This window comes from Oreochromis aureus, linkage group 19 (assembly GCF_013358895.1).
Source record: "Oreochromis aureus strain Israel breed Guangdong linkage group 19, ZZ_aureus, whole genome shotgun sequence".
In the NCBI taxonomy this organism is placed as follows: Eukaryota; Metazoa; Chordata; class Actinopteri; order Cichliformes; family Cichlidae; genus Oreochromis; species Oreochromis aureus.
The window spans coordinates 21,981,268-22,000,375 of record NC_052960.1 but is presented as its reverse complement, the minus strand read 5'-3'; the positions used below and the strand labels follow the sequence as shown (position 1 = coordinate 22,000,375).

At 44.4% G+C, this 19,108-nt stretch overlaps 1 protein-coding gene across 1 annotated transcript in view; it reads left to right on the top strand.

Annotated features, from left to right (window-relative positions):
• Positions 1-1,012: 1,012 nt before the first annotated feature.
• crim1 (cysteine rich transmembrane BMP regulator 1 (chordin-like)) overlaps positions 1,013-19,108 on the top strand; it is a 36,290-nt gene continuing 18,194 nt past the window's right edge. The window contains exons 1-4 of the mRNA XM_039603801.1: positions 1,013-1,703; positions 6,028-6,189; positions 6,468-6,641; positions 15,577-15,819. Coding sequence (XP_039459735.1) covers positions 1,406-1,703; positions 6,028-6,189; positions 6,468-6,641; positions 15,577-15,819 — 877 coding nt within the window. The 5' untranslated portion in view covers positions 1,013-1,405. The remainder of the gene's footprint in view (positions 1,704-6,027; positions 6,190-6,467; positions 6,642-15,576; positions 15,820-19,108) is intronic.

The window sequence follows — 19,108 nt, the reverse complement described above, 5'->3', positions numbered from 1 at the left end:
CCGCTGAGGCAGTAATATTCACAAGTCGTTACATGATCTGATGACCCCAGTGTGTTTCACCTTTTGGAAAAAATGACTACTTTGTGCCTGCAGCAGATAATAGGAGGACAACAGATTTCTCTCACAATCATCCTTCCAGCTGTGCTCACTGCCCACACACAAACACACATCCATCTGGCCATGAGCGCATAAACACTGCTTCAGCAGACATCAAATTACTTTTTTACCTTCCCAAAGCCATCTGCATACACAATCAGACACCTACAGACACAGGTAAGCCTCACACAAACACACAAAGCAAAGCATGGGAATGAAAATGAAAAGATGAAGAAAGCTTATTATGAGATAAGAGCCGGCCATTGCCCCCAGCTGTGTTTCAAGTATAAATTTAATAAGACTGCCTCATATTATGAAAATGCTTTTTTCCTCATACAACTTAATACCTTAATTCTTATATTATGATGTAAGATCCAAATGCAAAAAAGCCACTACGTTATTATAACACTGTTTCCATATGAGAACGCCTGCTTTGTTTGATGATGAGGCTCTGACAGACTTTGGATGTATCATTAAACAGAACCGATAATGCTGCGCTTTATTATAATTAGAAAGCATTTATATTTAGATACTGATTATTAGTTATTAATGACTAGACTCATAGCGCATTACAGAATTAACTACAGCAGGGAGACTGACTCCTTCATGCTGATCTCACTTTCAACTAAACCCACAGACGACTGTTGCTCAGCTTAAGTATTTTAAGAACCGTTTTTTAAGTAGAAAAATGGTACATGAATTCTTCAGATGCGACCACAGTGAAGCAGAAAAAGAAACTCGCACTCAAGACATTCAAACTTGTGTCATTGCGCAACACGCAGAGTCGGGTTGTCGAGCAGGCGTAAATCAGTTCAAATCCTCCCTCCTTTCGTTCCTTGTGACTGGTCGCTGCCTGTGTCAGTCAGGGGGAGGGGTACACCGCTAATTTCTATATGCTTGTATGTCAATTTAGGACTCAGACTGCCCTTTTTTCAGTGTGGCTGACAGCAGCAATAAACCTCAGTGGACCTCCACTACCTCGGTTCTTGGATTTCTGCGTGTGTTTAACCAGATGAGACGCTTGGGACGCGGGTCTGCTTGCTTAGGTTGAATCATTGTCTCTGGATACTGGTGCCCCTTAAGACGCATCCGCACACTTCTGTCTCGTGGTGTGTGTGTGTGTGTGTGTGTGTGTGTGCTTTTGAAGAGAGCTCCTGGGTAATAAATCGCACGCCCGAGGGAAAGCTCGTCACAAAACTTTTAAAGAGGGCTTGACAACTTTGGAGATACGAGTTCATGTGGCTGATCGTCTGACAGAAGCCGACAGTTTCTCTGGAAAACTTATAAACGGGGGGGTTTCTCTTAAAACATGTTCTACAAATGCTCCGTGGTGTTACTGAATGTCCTCTTTCTCGTGCGTGCGCTTTCGGCTCACGAATGCACGGCGTGTAACCTCCGGACTTGTCCCTTTAAATCCCCGCTTGCCTGCGAAGGTGGTCGGACACTGGCCAAGGATCCGTGCGGATGCTGTGATCAATGCACCCGGCTGGAGTGGGAGCCCTGCGGCGGCCAGGACTGGGCGCACGGCTACTGCGCCCTGGGACTGACCTGCGCCTCTGTAAACAAAACGGGAGCTGCCACTATCCCCGAAACTGGAGTATGTAAAGGTAAGTGGGACTCTGTCGTGTGAAGTTAGTTTAAATAAATGGCATTTTATTCAAGAAGTAACTTAATAGGAAAATCCATCAGTGAGTGTGCAACCATTCCCTTTTTTTAGGCACTTGAAGCCATCACTTAAAAAAAAAACGTCATTGAGGGCCCGACTGCAGTGACAGTGTCACTGTTTACTTACTTCTGGCTGCCTGGAGCGCACATGGTGGCTGTTGCCAGACATTCGTGGTTAACGTCACTGAGTGTTTTGCTTAGGCGTTTAAAACAAACTATGATCTTTTCCCGAACCTGATTTTTATGTTGCCTAAATTTAACCAAACCCTAACAAAAAACGTCATGTAATAAGAATAAAGCTTTCAGACAGAGAGCTTGAAGGCAACATTCTCCCACCAACACCTGGAGAAACCCCCAAGTCAGAGGCGCTGTTGATTACAAGGAGAGTGGTCCTGTCCAGCTGCTTTTTCTTCCCCCCCAGAGCTTAATTTCACTCTCAACTAAGAACCAATGACAATACACCTGGCAACAGTGATTTGGCACTACAATAGAAGATGGCCCTGCTCGCTTTAGTTTGATGAAAGATGCATTTAGAAGTGATTTAATATACAATAAGAGATGTGACTATGTCCATGTGTGTGAGGGCAAAACTGAGGTTTACTTATGTCTTGACAAAAGAAATGATGATTGCGCTTTAAAACCTGGAGTACATTTGAATGCAATAAATAAGCTGCCATTTTCCTGTCTCTTCTGTTTACACCACTGGCTTCATTGTGTTCCTCAGAGGTTTAATAGATTGACAGCGTGATTGCAAAAGTCCCCAGAAGATTTTCATTTGCAATTCTGTGAATTTCACAGTGCAGCGCCGCACTATTCTTTCCAGGCAGAGCTAGACCTGGGTAACAGTGGATGTGCTCATTTTGCACACAGTTTGAGCAACAGTCTGAACTTCAAACAAATGTATAGGGTGTCAAGTTCCCCAGTGAGAACTGAGTTGGTAGCAGTGGCTTTATCCTGATAAACAAATAACCAGTGGATGGGACCCCCTTTTACCTGAACTGAGTCTAGGATGATAGAAAAGGACTGAAAGGATTGTAGGAGAGAGTAAGCAGCTCTCAGTGGGGGTCTGGATGTCCTGACCCTGCTCTTCCATCATCCCTCTGTGGGGTGGTCCAAGTCAGGGCTCCACAAGAGTTTTAGAGGGGTCTCCCGCCTTACCATTGAGCCTCATGTACAGGTTAGACTGGTGTCTGGAGGGCATTTCCTCTTAAAATGAACAGCTTTGGAATGAGCTGGAGACCTAGTGGCTCCTTCATTTGAGTCATGCCTCAGCTCCAGGGACCTCAGAGCATGCTGCTGACCCCAAATACAGACACATGTACACAGCCTAAATATCCCAAAGGATCTTGGCTGGGCTAAAGCAACACCTCCCGGTGTGTTTTCAGGGGCCACAGTAGGCAGGCTGCTGGAGGCTGATCCCAGATTTCCTTCAAGCTGCAGCACTCTTAAAGTGATTAGACCTCCAATCAGGAGTTGGGGGTAAAATGTTTCCGCTTTTCTGATCCCCTGCTTGTCTACTGACAGTCTGGATTTTCTGGGTGGTCAAAATCTGTTGGTGTGGAGACTCAGCAACATTATAACGCAGGTGACATGTTGCATGTTGTGACAGATGGTTACCATGGTTATCAATCAGTTGTTAATGTGTTATATTTGGTGTCCGGTTCCCAAAGGAAAGCTGACACAGGCACTGTACTACTGCTTTCCAGTAGTGGTATTGTTACTGAGATACTGAGATCCAAAAGAAGGGGAATTTGCTGGTATTAAAAATTTGATTAGATTTTTTTCAAAGCAGGGGATGTGTTTCATATCATTCTTTGTTGCCAACGAATTTAACAGTTTTTTAAGGTACAATAACCAAAAGTAATTGCATGAACGCAGAAAAGTGTGAAGCTTGCCAAAAACAATATTAGTTATTACAATAAATTAATCTCATGACAGATTTTGGTATTTAATCACTAAACCTGGCAATTAGCAGATAAAATGTTGAATGCTTTGTGGATATGCAGGTTCCAGTTCTTGGCCATTCACCTTATCATATCTGCTTCGGTGGTCGGCCAGGTGAAATCAGCCGTTCCTACCTAAATGGATTCTATCAATCTTCTCATTTTCTTCCCGTGTCTGTTCTTCCACACCGAGCTTCCTCAGCCTTCAGAGACACTTAACATACCATGTAACGGAATGCCTGTCTTACAAGGACGCTATGTCCACTGCACCGCTTCACATGCCTTCTACTTCTCCCTTTCTCTGGTATTATCTAACGCTTCAAAGACTTCCTTTATAGCTCGCTATCAGCCACAGGGCCTCTAGATGTCAGCTTTTCTATCCTGGCTCTGGACGCCAAGCCAAGCAGTCTCAGTGACCAAGTCAGGAATCCCCCTGGGATGAAGCCATAGGCTTTGGTTAGAGTCACGCCAGCCCAGATAACAGATGACCACAGCGCATTAGTGTTAGGCTAAGGGAAACTGAGGCAGCCTTTCATTAATTGTTTTCAGTAGCTCCTTTTCCACATTTTAGATCTATCATCGCATGCAGACAAGCGCTACTGCCATCTTAAATGAAAATACACTTGCAGGTACAGGAAAGCCTCAGGATGGAAAAAATTCTTCGACTCAGGATCATTTTAGGGTGAAAGGAAGTCAGAGAACGTTTGCTGTATTGAAAAGGCCATTTGTGCTCTGCCAGTTCAGTGGGCATCTGAGAGAGCTATTAACAGTGCTGGCTGGCTCAGGTTGAAGGTGATATTACCTTCACTGCTTCCACTGGCCGAGGTTTACCCTAGCGCTCGAGAGCATCGGCCATTGCCAAGCAGTCATCGGCATAGCCCGCTCTAACATGGGGAAAGCATTTGCTTTCTTCTGCAGCCACATTGATTCACTTCAGCAGTAAATTTTTTTATCACAGTAAGAGATTTTTCTTTTTCCCATTGTGGAATATCTGTTTCACATTAATATGGATCAGCATATGTGTGCTATTATCATCTGTGGCATTTAAAAGCACAGTCGCGGAGTTCGGTTTCTTTCTAGTCACTTTGAGTCATCCTGTTATTGTTTGTCCTACCCCCAACTGAGCGTTACCACGACTCTCATTTACAGGCTTGATTTCAGGTAGGATCACTGCAGTAGTCAGGTAAACTATGAAGTGCCTGTGTTTATGTTGGATAGTTAAACCTTTAACACCTTTTCCTCTGGCGCATTGTTCTGGTATGTAGCTGTTTGGAGAAGAAAGCCAGAGTATTTTGATAAGCTCCAGTCACACATCCACACTGCTAATTTGAGGTCTTTCAGCGAAATCTTGGGAAGGGGCCGCTCTGTGTTGGAGTTTATCTCTTCCTGTTTTCTCAGCAACCAATTTCTACTGCTTTTAAACAACTATGAGGGGAAGGTATTTTGAGATGTAGATGTGGGTTTTTTCTTGCACGGATCTGAAAGGAACGCTATGTGTAATGTGTAGATTGGCACTCACTCTCAGTTATAAGTCGCTTTCATAATGTTTGATCCAAATTGAGGCCAAGTCTCAAAGTGCCATGTCAGGAGTGGGGGGTAAAGCTCACTAGTAGAAGTAACAATGCGTGGGTATGGTGGCCTTAGTTCAGAAAGGCGTTGCAGCAGCCAGCAGAGATGGAAACCCTGGGAGGGCCCCATGCTGTGGAACAAAAGCAAACAAATGGGCTCGGTAGCTGAAGCAGCGTGGCACAATGAGGAGGGAGGAGGGATGGCAGCCCAGCAAACACACTGGTCATTTCAGTATCTGTGGTGCCCGCATAATGTGTCGCAACAGATGCTGCAAGCTGGCTAACCCTTAAGCAGTTCTGGGAAATATGGCTTGGTTTCTGGCACATTTTGGCCTGATAATGTTTCACCTATAAATCTGTCCAGTATTTATTTATCCATTTTATATGAGACGAAATGGAGTCATAAGCCGATTACCACATAAACTACAGACTTCATCTTGTGAGAATACAAATTTAAGATCGGATATGAAACCTGTATTAATTCTGTGTGAGGGTCCGTTGTGTTGATTTGAGCCAATGTGAAAATAGCCGAGGTAATGGTCTAGTAGATTCATGCATAGTGGGTAGTCACACTTGTACACTGTGGTTAAGCACCTCCCTAAAACATGCAAGGTATTTCCAGTAGTAAGAAAGCAGCCGAGGCAGACATCTGCTGTAATGACATTTTTCAGAGTGAAAACAGCTCTATAGCTAATTCAAGTTTTTTCCCCTTTGTCTTACTTATATGTTTTTATTGTCACTGTTATTTCCCACAGTACTGCCTGACTATCCAGACGCAGGTCTTGAGGATGAGCGCTGCCCACTGATGACAGGCTGCGACAGAGCAGGAGGTCAGTGTGTCTGTGATGCCCGTCACTCCTGCTTGGGCTCTTTTACCTACCCAGACCAAGAAACCTGCATGAAGGCCAGTAAGTCAGGTAAGCCCTCTCTCTTCATCCCTTTCCATGTTAAAAGACAGATGTGTGTTGCACACGCACGAGCACAGAAACCCTTCAGAGGGGATAATGCTATCTATTGAGAGGAGTTAATCCATAACAGATGTGGCTCTGAGGTGGCTAATGCTACTTGGATGTCATAGTGATGACACACACATGCTAAGGCTTTGTGTTGCGGTTCCCCACTCACCCTTGAGTGGTGCCATTGTCTGTGACTCATTGATGAATGCGGTTTATGCGTGTTCACGGCCGGATTTCAGATGGTCGGAGGCACGAGCACCGGGAAAAGCACAGAGAGAAGTATGTGGGACCATCCAACCCAGCCTGTATGTTCTCTGGCTGTAACCTGACCGCCGAGGGCTGCGTGTGTGAGTCTCAGAGCTGCCACCACCACTTCGCCTACGTCAACCGCAGCCAGTGCCAGGAAGCTGCAGGTAACCTTCAAATGACCTGCAAACAGAACCCACAATCACACAGTAGCACTGCTCAGCTCGGGTTACTTGGGGTTTTTTAAATAGCGTCTGCAACAGTCGAGTCACATTTGGATTGCAGTATTTAATAAATATCTATTCTTAATGAACATATTTATAAACTATAGGCTTATTCTGGGTGAAACACAACCACATCATTCTTCATGTTCCTGCTCATTATTATGTCTAAAATAATGAACTGTAAACATTCAAAGATTAAATGCACTTTCTGTTAGAGTATTTGCGTATTAGTTACGTAATTGGTGTCAACTTTTGTTTCACAGTCTCCTTGTGCAGTTTCAATAGGCATGCAGTGAAATGCACTGCAAAACTCCCTTGATTATGAGAGCAGGAAAAGTAGAGGAGGGATGAGGGAATGTATCAGATTAGCCTCAGATGCCATGGAAAATGATGTGGAGAGTGAAACAAAGAAGGTGCAAATCTGACAGAAGGAAATACAGGGACTGTTAATAGAAATATGGCGTGCAGGAGATCCTCAGGTGCAAGGCAGAGTGCATAAAGTGTAAGTGAACTGAGTATAATTGGTTCCCCAGTGCTCCGAGGTGAAGAAAGGGGATCCTAAGAATATACAAAAACGTGTTCACAGCCCCTCTCTGTGATTGACACTTTACTAAGTGGAAAACGTTCTTGGCAGAGTGAATGCAGTTTCCTCGTTTGGATTGTAAGGTGTGCGGCAGATAGGCAGGCGCTAAGTGTCAGCTGCCTCCTGAGTGACATTCGTAAAACAGGATGAGATCGGCACTCGGGGAACTCACTCAGTTCTGTTTGTGTTGGGTAGAACGTGTCCTCCGTAATCTGCTTCTCAAAGACAGAAAGCAAGAAAACATGAATGACACCTGAAGAAAAATAGTCTTGATGGTTAATGGGCTGGTACTTTTCTACTCAAAGCACTTTGTTACCACAATCCTCACTCACCCATTCATACAAGTGCTTTATTTTCTATGCTGAAGCGCTTTTAACTGAACGTGTACACAATCACATTCACATGGATTGATCAGGGGGCAACTTAGGGGTCAGTATATTGCCCAAGAATACTTCAGGGTTGAATCACCAACCTTCCAGCAAGTCAGGGGTGGGGGAACTCCAGGCCTCAAAGGCCGGTGTCCTGCAGGTTTTAGATGTGTTCTTGATCCAACACAGCTGATTTAAACGGTTAAATTACCTCCTCAACATGTCTCAGAAGTTCTCCAGAGGCCTGGTAATGAACTAATCATTTGATTCAGGTGTGTTGACCCAGGGTGAGATCTAAAACCTGCAGGACACTGGCCCTTGAGGCCTGGAGTTCCCCACCACTGCAATAAGTAGACGACCTGCTCTAACAGCTATGGCCTGTTACTGTGTTACGAGTGACTGTGCTTTTTTTTATGTTGCTCTACTCTGGTTCTCACTCAATCTCTTTGCAGCTTGCTGATATTTTTGGTGAGGAATGGCTCTTAGGATAGACAGTATCGTGGTTGGCAACACGCCATGCAGACATATTTAAGTTTATTTAGTCTCCGGATAACATTAAGGTTACTGCCGAGCATCTACAGTACAGCTGCGTGGATGTTTGTCTTGAGCTATTTATGCAGCAAATTCCACAGGAAGTGTGTTCACCAAATATCAGATTGTTTAGACGTATCATCAAGTCTAGTGTTTCAATGAAAGACTGGCTGCTGCGCTCCTATGTTTGCAACTCGCTCATCAAGTATGAGCCCAGCGGATGACGGTTTAAACTCGCACTAGTGAAAACTGTAAACAACATTTTTCAGCAGCTTATGACTTCAGCACCACAACACACACCCACCCGTCTAATGGCCCCTCATTAAGTAAGCGAGCAGAATATGTGCATCTGCTATGTCTTAAAGAATACATATGCATTTAGAGCGACGCACACACGTGCACGCTCACGCGCGCCGACGTATCCATCAAGCGCACAGTGAGCCTTCGAATGGGAGCAAGTGAGCCTGCATGCTTGCATCTGTGTTTGCGCATGTGTCTGTGTGTGATAATTATCTTGTTTGTCTAGATGTCGCGGCAGAGATTTTCCTTTGTCTGTCATCAGCAGGAGCTTCCTCTGCGACCAGACCGGGACTCTGTGGTTAAGATCCTATTTGCTTTGTCCCGTTGGGCTCCATGGAGACTGTGTCTATCAACCCCTCGTTGCTTTAGACACAAGCAGCTATTAAGATCTGTGTAAGCATGCCCCTCTGGAGTGTGACAAAAACTGTATTCTGTAAACTTAATCTCAGGGTACAAGCACCACTGATCGCTCCAGTCGCCACAGCACCAACAATAATAATTATGATGGTGCTATACATAGAATATCCACCTCTAGGGGTCACTGTTGCTATGCAGTAGCAACGCAACGGCCTTTCCGAATCCCAAAGTGGTTGCACTTTTGTTTCTGCGTCCGACTTTCTTTCTTTTCTGCCGCATGTGGAGCGACAGGTGCTCATGTCTGCCTTCGGGATGATCTGCTGGAGAAACTGCATGATCTCGATCCCCGGGCCTCCAGTTCTGAGTGCGACCTGATACCAGGAGTCAGAGGAGAGGATGTCAAAGCGGTGTACGATTAGGCAAATATGCAAAGCGGTGTTTGGTTAAAAACAAACCGCAGCTGCTTGACTTGCATGTTATTCCTGCTCCTCAGTGGTCAGATATCCGGAGTTTCACTTCTTGTTTTTAATCCTTCAACACAAATGACAAGAAAGAATCACAGATCGTATGGAAGATTAATAAGATCTCTGGGCAGCTCTACCTTTGAATGGAGGACAGACGTGATGCTAGAGTAACTCTCTGTCCTCTCCAGAGTTGCAAAGTGTTATTGTGTGAGGTTAAAAGAATACATAAATGCCTTTTTTTTTTTATTGTTAACTGTTTTTAAAAGAATAGTCTCACACATTCCATCTTTAAAGCGGACCTCATGTCTCAACACTTACAGAAACCCTCTTTGCCATTACTCAGAATTTAGATTCTCTTCTCAGGACCTGTACACTCACACATGGTAATAGTTTGTCCCATCCTTCTTTTGCTTTCTGCTGCTCTCTGACTCACACAGTGGTCTTGTCTGTGACTCATCATGATCTGTTGAAATTCAACATCTTTCTTGTTTCACGGCTGTTGATGTTCCATTTCCTAATCGCACCTCTTGTAGATTTGCTCTCTTGCTGGACTACAAAACACTGATGTAATTTGGCTGAATATGATCAATTAGAAGCAACGCGGTGTGTCAGACTTATTTCCCCACATGGGAGGAAAGACGATGCGACGTGTGATAGAGAGGGGAGAGGAAATGCAGACGCAGAATAGGAAGTCACAACTTAGTCCAACCGCTTTTCTGAGATATTTGTGTCCCTGCCCCAAGGATCTTGGTCATGTGATGTTTAGCAAATTTAAACTTTAGGATGGTTTACATAGTTCTTTCACGATAAGGTTCCTGAGTGATTTTTTTTAGAAGAAGAAGCTAGATTCCTCTGCACTTGTTTACTGATAGAAACTAGCACCAGCAGTCTCTGCATTCTGTAAGTCAGAAGCCAAAACCAGTCTGTGCTGTAGCAGTCAAGCCATCTAGAGCTGTTTTCACCGATGAATTCCCAACAATTTTTGGAGAACTGTGCTGGGACAGCGACCTTGTCCTTTCTTACAACTAGCGCTCACTGGAGATAGTTTATGTCAGCTGCATTCTTTCTACTGAAAATAGTTTGGCTAAGATGAGACTACTGCCTGGGAATGGTGCAGAGATGGCGTGACATAGGATGACCACTTGTGAATCACACATGGACTTTGTAGTAGCGAGCTGGCTGCTAAATGATGTCCAATCCAGCTACTCTGGGCATTAGTTTTCTCACATGAGCTTTTGTGGGATAGTGAGGATAAACGAGAATGTGTGTAGTAGTTCACAAGCGGTTAACCAAATTGGGAAGCAGCATCCAATCTAATGCCATGGCACAAACTGGCCTCACTCTCGCAAATCTGCTTGTCCACCTATGCCACCCCCGTCCTGCCTCTCTCTACACTTGTCAAAAGAATGGTGGTTCTGCTTGGCTGCAGCTTCTTTGTGGCAGGGTTATTACTGGCTGAGCCAGACCGCCATCGGCTGGCAGGGGCCACGAGACGTCTCAGTGCCGAGTGTTTGTGTACCGTCTGCGGAAGCTGTGGCCCGGTTGTACCCTGCAAGCTGCTAGTTTCCCAGCGAGTGCTTATTTCTGTGTGCGGAGACTGATTTCAGAGAGGAAATAAAACTCCTGTGTGGCTGGAGAGACAAAGAACTTCCCTTAAAGGCATGTTGGGATTGCTGTCAACCCACTCACTATTCTTGGTCAGCCACTAACCAAACCAGGCACATTAAGCCAGCATGAAAGCCAAAGCCAAAATACATGCACGCGCATGCACGCACACACACACACGCACACAAAGACCCTTTCTGCATGTCCAGCTCTAAACCTCAACCCATTAATTAAATCAAGGCCTAAAACCTCAGCTTATTGCCTCAACCATAACTATTAACAAATCAAACACACTCCAACTGAAGCCTCAGTCAAATGCTGATGTTCCCAGGCCCGTTTCTTTTATCAACATTATTTTGCTTTTTTCCCCTGAAAGAGAAGATCTCTATGGCAATAGTCCATAAATAACCCTCATGTCTCTGTCACAGTTTATTTAACAAATGTGTACAACCCAGATCTCCCACAGACGTCTTTTCAACAAGACCAAGACTGACGGCTAGAACACAAACCATGATAACATGATCCTTTCTAGTTTTCCACTGCTTTATGTTCAGTACCCTTCAACTGAATGTGCACAGGCTTTGTACGTACAAACATGCAGTGTATGAAAATACCGATGTGCAAATGTTGGACACAGGTGGACATTCTCTTTACCTCACCCAAGCACACGCATTTGAGGTTTTTCATCTGCAAATATTTAGCCAATGATTGAGAGAACAAAGCAAGCAGGCAGCACATGGCGGCTGCGTGCCTATGCCCAGCCACCTCAAGCCTCTGATCATGGTGTCAATTTCCTGACCCCGTCTATGTCTTTTGGCCTGGACATCCTCCTAGAGCTGCTCCTCGATCCTTACACATGCACTGACACACACAGCGAACAATGCTGACTTTCTCAGTAACTGCTGGTGGGCACCGGGCCAGGCCCCCACAGCTTTACGTGAGAGACGGCCCTGATGTGTCCCTTTGCGGAGCAACTTTATAAAACCTGAGGACAGACCAGAAACCCACCGAGGGCAGCTGGACTGAGACAGCTTTGTTCTCAGCTGACTTGTTTCCAAAGTCAGTCAGCGAACAGAACTCACATTGTGTGCTTTTTTCCATGAGTAAACTCGGGCTGTCAACACAGCCTCCTCTGCCTGCTCGAGCCACTCGGGTTTGGGTAAAGACTGCGCTCCTTGTACCCCACGCTTGAAAGGAAGAGAAAAAAAAACAACATTTAGAATGAAAGATTTTGCTTTCTTCAGTGAGCTGCACCAGAATGCCAGAATGCATTGTTTACAAAAGGCACCCTTCAGTAGTAATGAGGTAATTTCCACATTTTCTTTTCTAGATCAACATCAGGTGTGGTGTGAGCCTGCATGAAGGTGTGTGTGTGTGTGTGTATGAGAGAGTGAGAAAAATCGCATATTGTTGCAGGCTGTTCATATGGGTCAGACATTGTCCAATCTTTGTTATCTTACAGTTGTAAAAGAGCATATGTTACCTAATCTGCAGAGAGAATTTATCAAGCCTACCAAATCAGTGCTTTTGTGTATGTGCAAGCTGGAGTATGGCCACCATTATGATACAAAGACTGGTTCTGCGGTCGCTGACTCGCTAATTACAGCCATTTATGCAAAGAGATAGAACACAAACAGCGCTGGATAAAATCTATTTACTGCTGACTTTTTCCATCCGCCCTGTCTGCCTATTGTGTTTATAATTGTGCCAGCTAAAAATTGTATTAATTGGACCTGCAAGAGTTGGACCATTTCCACTGATGGATACAATTCCATTCATTTAAATTACAATGGTATGTCTGCCAGCTGCTTTTCCCAGCGCACTCTAACCCCAGCCATTATCACAACCGAAAGAGTAATCACCCTTCTCTGGGGCACATACAATGCATAGAAAGTGTTTTTCAGGGCAGAACCTTTTGCAAAATTGTCCCAGTGCATTTTTTTTACAGCTTTAAAAAGCTTGAGGCTTTCATATGCAAAACTGGTCTTTAACTGAGCAGCCTGCGTTAGACTTTATTGTAAGTAAAACATTTGCCAATCAGCACTTCCAACTGAAGTTTATTTAACTCCAGTATAGGAATTAGGCCAAAAACCGTTAAATGGGTTGTAGCCTCCCTTAATTCAGGGGTTTTCCCTCATTTTCTATGACACTATTCAGCTACAAAGTTTATCAATGAGAGCTTTGTGGCACTCCTCACTGTTCCCAGGTTGCTTGAGTAAACACTACGGTACAGATACCTAACACTCCTGCTCTATTTATCCGGAGCCAGAAAAATTCAATGTTCCCCTTATCCTCAATTTCATGTGTCAGTTATGTTACCCCCACCCACTAAAATAGAGCTCTCACAGTCTTAGAGGGCCTCTCCTCCATGTTTATTCTTGGTCAGGCAGACATCAAGCAGTTACTTAACGTCACTGCCGTCAGAGCATCATGCACGCTTGTTTTCTTCATTTGAGGACCGGCAATGCCAAACCACTATCAGAGCATGAGCAGACTGGAAAGCAACCAATCAGTTTCACCATCTGGTGGCAAAACTCAGAGGGAGTTTTCAAATGTCAGTGATGAAGCACATCCTCTCAGAGACTCATGTTGCGCTTTGGAGTCAGCACCAGTCCGGGAAGACCATCAACAGAACTGTCTCTCTGGAAACATTACCAAACCCCAAGCATTGTTATGCAACCTCAGCCAGTATCATTCCCTCTCCTCAAAAACCAGATGTATGCAAAGATTGCAAAGCATTTCTCATAAATAAATCACAGTCATTCTTTTTAACGTTCTTATAAGGCAGTTATTTATTTACACGTTTTCTCCTGCACTTGTTAATGCTGCGTTTACACACTTTTCCCCAGGAGATCTGGGAAAATAACTTTTGGGACAGAACATGAGTCTGCTTTTCGCAAAATATCTCTTCCACCCTATGTGTAAACATTACAGGGACACTGAGGACCAAAATAAACATATCCATTTGGTCTCAGTCATCCAAGTCTTGAAAGGTAGATACTGTTCTCCTAAAATGCAGTATCTGTTAAGAGGGGCACTTTTCTTTTCCTGAACAGGTTCCAGAATACACTCCTCCCCCAGCTTACCAGTAACCCTGCACCTCTTTCCCCTGTAAGAAGGGGTATCAAATCTATTACACTGACTCTGGCTGATGAGTTAAAAACTGCGTCCTGGTATGCTAAATGAAGGAGAGATTCTAAAATGGAAAAAATCTCTGGTAAAGATTGGCTGCTATTAATGACTGGTTTTAGAGTGCAAGGTTCTGTTTGGATTGTGAGCCAATTAAACCAGGCAAGGTGGAATCTGAAGCCCATAGGCAGGATGTGCAGACCCACCAAACATAACCGTGTGGGCCCTCCATAGGTAGTTGTGGGGCTGTGTGAACAGGGCAAACCCACACATGTTGCATATGGGCCCCAAGTGGGTGGGCTCATGTAGACTAGTACATGTGAGCAGCCCACTGTCAGCTGCCTGTACAATTCAATTTCAATTCAATTTTATTTATACAGTGCCAAATCACAACAACAGTCCCCTCAAGGTGCTTTATATTGTAAGGTAGACCCTACTATAATATATACAGAGAAAGATCCAACAATCATATGACCCCCTATGAGCAAGCACTTTGGCGACAACGGGAAAGAAAAACTCCCTTTTAACAGGAAGAAACCTCCGGCAGAACCAGGTTCAGGGAGGGGCGGGGCCATCTGTTGTGATCAGTTAGGGTGAGAGAAGGGAGACAGGATAAAAGACGTGCTGTGGAAGCATACAAACCAATGTGGTGCCCATAGCAATTTTGTAGGTGGGTCACTGTAGGTAAACCTACATAGAAAACCTATGTGGGTTCAAAGCTATTTTGCCCTTTTGCACCCCCAAGAGGAAATTCAGTTGGTAGCCCACTGTGGGCTGCCCGTAGCATACCCATGTGGGGGCCACAGCAGTTTTGCCTTTTACTCATTGCTTTGTGGTGTAGTAGTTATAAATTTCCCTGAAAGAAGATTCCCAGTTCAAACTTGAGTAGGTTATGTCAGGAAGGGGGTAAAAATCTAGTGTAAAAATCAGCAAAAGTCAAATATGTGACAGTAACTGCTTTGGCTACTCCTTGTTATTAATGGACGTTTTAGTCCACAACCAATACCAATTGGTGGCAGCAATGTAGGAAGGGGAACATGTGGGCAGTGCACCACAGGGTCACAGAGGACAGCCAACAACTACTGTATGTGCATACTGTGGGTACCTTACAAGCCTACACTGTGGGCCTTGTGGATCTGTCTAGAGTGGCGTCAAATGTACCCCAAGGTTGCATGTTCTGGGGAGAGCCTTGTCATGTGTAGAGAGGGGCCCTCTTGCTTCTCTGACAGGATGCTATAGAGCTGTTGTAGACTGAAGTGGGGCTCTGACTGCACAGTTTATGTTGGATGGCTATGTGAGCTCAGCCATTAGTCTGCCACACTAGTAACATAGTGGCTCATGTTGGTAGCAAACACACATAATTGCAGCGAAACCTTCCACCTTAGCCTAGCAAAAAAGTGCTGATAGAGTGAGATGGTTGAAGGTGCTAACAATGCTAAACCTGTGTCCAATTCACTGTGTTAACTCATATGCAATAGAGTCACCAGTGTCTAAACATGAATGCAAATCCATGTTTGTATGTGTGTTTTGGTTTTTTACAGAGGAGCTGAAGTGTGCCGGGGTGACATGCCCCAGTCTGCAGGTGCCTTCCTGCCCTGAGGGTTCAGTCCTCACCAAGAGCTACAAGCCTCCTGCTGAATGCTGCCCCTCCGTACCCCCCCAGTGCACTTGTGACTTCGGTGCCTGCCACAAGCCCCAGTGCCCGAGCGGACAGCACCCCGTTTCACTTGGTCAAGCCAGCGGTCAGCCAGGAGACTGCTGTGATGTCTACGAGTGTCAGAAAGGTAATCTCACTGAAGAGCATGCTACACACTGCTCTTGCTCCAACAATGGCAATTTCACAGTTGATGTGCAAATTATTTTGTTCAATGTTTTGCTTGCTTTTTGTTTTTATGTTGGGGTTTTTTTTTAGACGCAGTCATTTCCTCCTCCTCTGTGAGCTAATTTTTTAAGGGAAAATGAAAACTCTTAATTGGATAACTGCTGTCGGGCTGTTTATCAGGCTGGAGCAATGCTTCTAACTGGTTTTCCAATACATTTTTAGGGGTGTACACACAAAAACGTTTAATTCCTAAAGGGTTATCAGATATAACGTCTTCTTCGTCCATTTCCTCACTTGGGTATTAAAAAGAGAGAGTGACGTGGAAGCAAGCGAGCAGATGCTGAATGCGCGTGAGAGTATAGCACGTCTCTGTCGTGAGGCAGAGGCAGCCAGGAGCGTTAGGAAGGCAGGGAGGGGACCTGCGGTATTGGTCTGTTTACTCTGCACGCCCAACAAATATTCACTGTTTTACCAACAGAACAAATTCACATTCTGGCCCCTGCACATGTATAAATGAGTGCTGTGTCCCAGAATTAATGGTCTTAACAAGCCCGGTGACCAGAAAAGTGCTTAGGCTATGAATTTGCTCAACAGAAGTGCAGTGTCAAAGGGTTCCTGTCTGGTCACACGTCCAAAGGGAAAAGGTTCATAAGTTCATTGATGGGAATGCTTTTTATGTGCTCCAGTCTGCCAGTGGGGAGGGTAATCGAGTCCGGCAGGCCGGCGGGGGCTGAATGGCAGCCGTGGGGGCCATGGGATCAGTGTTTTGATAACAAGTGTCTGCTGTTCTTTGGGTCAGGGGCTTGATGCCTTTTGTGCTGCTCCTACTGTCCGTTAGGCTTGCATGACTGCATGCCGTGTCAGAAAGCTCCACAGGCAGGGACAAGGACACGCACCGGAGCCCTCGTCAGTTCCACAATCCTGCATAGTCCTCCGTAGCGCTCACTACAAATGCAGAATCTTAAAAAAACTCTTAGGTAATGTCAAGTACAAAGCCTATCCTCTAATGGAACACATTTCAGCATGCCCTTGCAGTGTCTCTCTGTGTGAGGCTTGGACTGATTATCTTGTTTCCATTGCCCACTTGGCTGAGGACTGATGTTTAGTCAGGGTTAGTGTGTGCAGTGACAATAAGCTCCACCTGTGTGTTTTGGCCTCGTCAGCAACAGACTCTGCTTCTTCATTGGCTACAAAACAGTTGTATCTGTGTGGCAGAGCAAACCTGGCAGTAACATCCTGACCTGATGTCATCTGATATTATAGAGGACCCTGTTTGATCCTGTTTGGCTGTGGTCTGCTGTTTATCAACACTTTGCCTGGCACATATTTTGCATATGTCCCCAGCGGTGGATCCGGAGTAGGTTTAGTGCTGTTGAGATTTATGGAGAGGTTAAGCAATAAGGCTGAGATCACCGCACTAATGGGTCTTTGGAAACTTAGCTTGACTTTGTTGTACACACGGCCAAAAGCATCCATGTCCTCACAGCTTGACAAGTGTTTGTGTTGGTGACATGAGATATACTCATATTTCTGCTTTGCAATTTGAGTTTTCAAAGCTGATGACTGTAAAGTTGATTTTAATAACTCCCATAATTGTTTGTTTCTTGGAAGTTGAGTTTTTGCTTTCATATGCCTGTAAACCACAAGAGAATGACAGTCCATTATGAATGATTTAGAAAGGCTTACGAGCCAATGGATTCATCTCTGCATCCAGCCCTCACCTCAATTTAGAGAAGACTGAACATCACCAAGCATGACTGGAATTTAGACTCTCTGTGCCCCAAGTTGTTTTAGGGATTACCATTAACAAACATTGCGGAAATCACATGTGAGCATCTCCTCATGTGACTTCCTATTGCTTCTGTGAGCGTTAAAAACTCGTTGCCTGCCTTTTGATTTTGGACAGCTAAAAAGCCCTTAGTGCATTTTCTCCGCTTAGTTCTGCTGCACGCAAAGGAGGACAGTGGGAATACTGAGCGAGAGGGGAAGGAGGGCAGAAAAATGGCAAGGAAGAGAATAAAAGTTCACCAAATCCCTGCTCCACTGTCAACTCAGCTGGCGCACCTGATTTGTATTAGAGTGCGGTGCTGGTTGTCGGGAGGCATGGGGTCATTGGCACAGACACTTTGAATCTGCACTCAAAGGTATGGCGTACAGATGCTGCCGTAACCTCTGCTCTCATTTATAGAAACCACTGCCCCCACATCTGCTTGCATCTGTCCAATACATTTATTCACATAACTACCACATTGTTTCACTTCCCTCATGTTGGATTGTGTTAGATGAAAAGTTTGCATGTGGCTAGATGAGATCTTTGAATGTTGAGTCACCCAAGCCACTGTGGTACATATAAATGTGTAATATTACCATTGAGATGTCATACCTCAAAAATTCTTAAATTGAGTATTATTATCTATATTTGCTATTTTTTCAAAATTGTGGTTATTTTTCAGCATTTCTTATTATATGTTATTTCATAGCAAAAATTGCAGAGATTCCCAGCCACGTTCTGGGTGTACTTCCGCAGTAGCTCAGGTTTATGTCAACCTCTGTTTGGGTAAAAAAGTTAAAATTACTCAAATAATAGCTAAGCAGTTGGAAACACCCAAAAGTGATACAAAATTTAAAACAAAAATGGATAATTAATGGGGGAAATGTTTAAAACAGTTAGCTAAACCTATGGTTAAATTTTAAGCTAACATATATATAATATTATGAGTCAAAATAGCTAGGTAAAACTACAAACAGCACAAATTCAGCTTTACCTAAACATAACAGATAAGCAGTTAAACTGGTCAGTATGGGTCATGATATAATTAGCTGTTAAATACTGGAGTAGTAGGCTAAAAATATATGCTAAATAGCTGACATTTATGGGTCATTGATAATTGTGGGATGAAAGAAGTCTGGATTCAGTTTAAAATTAGTTCAGTTCAACACATTTGAAGATTAGACATGTTGCTGATGAGAACTTTGCTCTTTCAGAGAAAAAAACATTGAAGACCAGTTAGCATGTGAACAGTATTCGGGCTTTACAGAGCTAGTTGACTGTGCACAGGATCAGAGAGCAGTTTTCCAACGGTGCTACAACTAAGCTAATTCTTTTCAAGGTTTGTCTAAATCCAGCCAACAGGGAGTCTAAATGCTTGGATGCTTTGTGGGAATGGCAGGCCAAATCATTGATTCACTCCACCTGCCACCAGCACACTGCGCCCAGATTCTGCCAAAACTTCAGACCCACCACTGCTTTC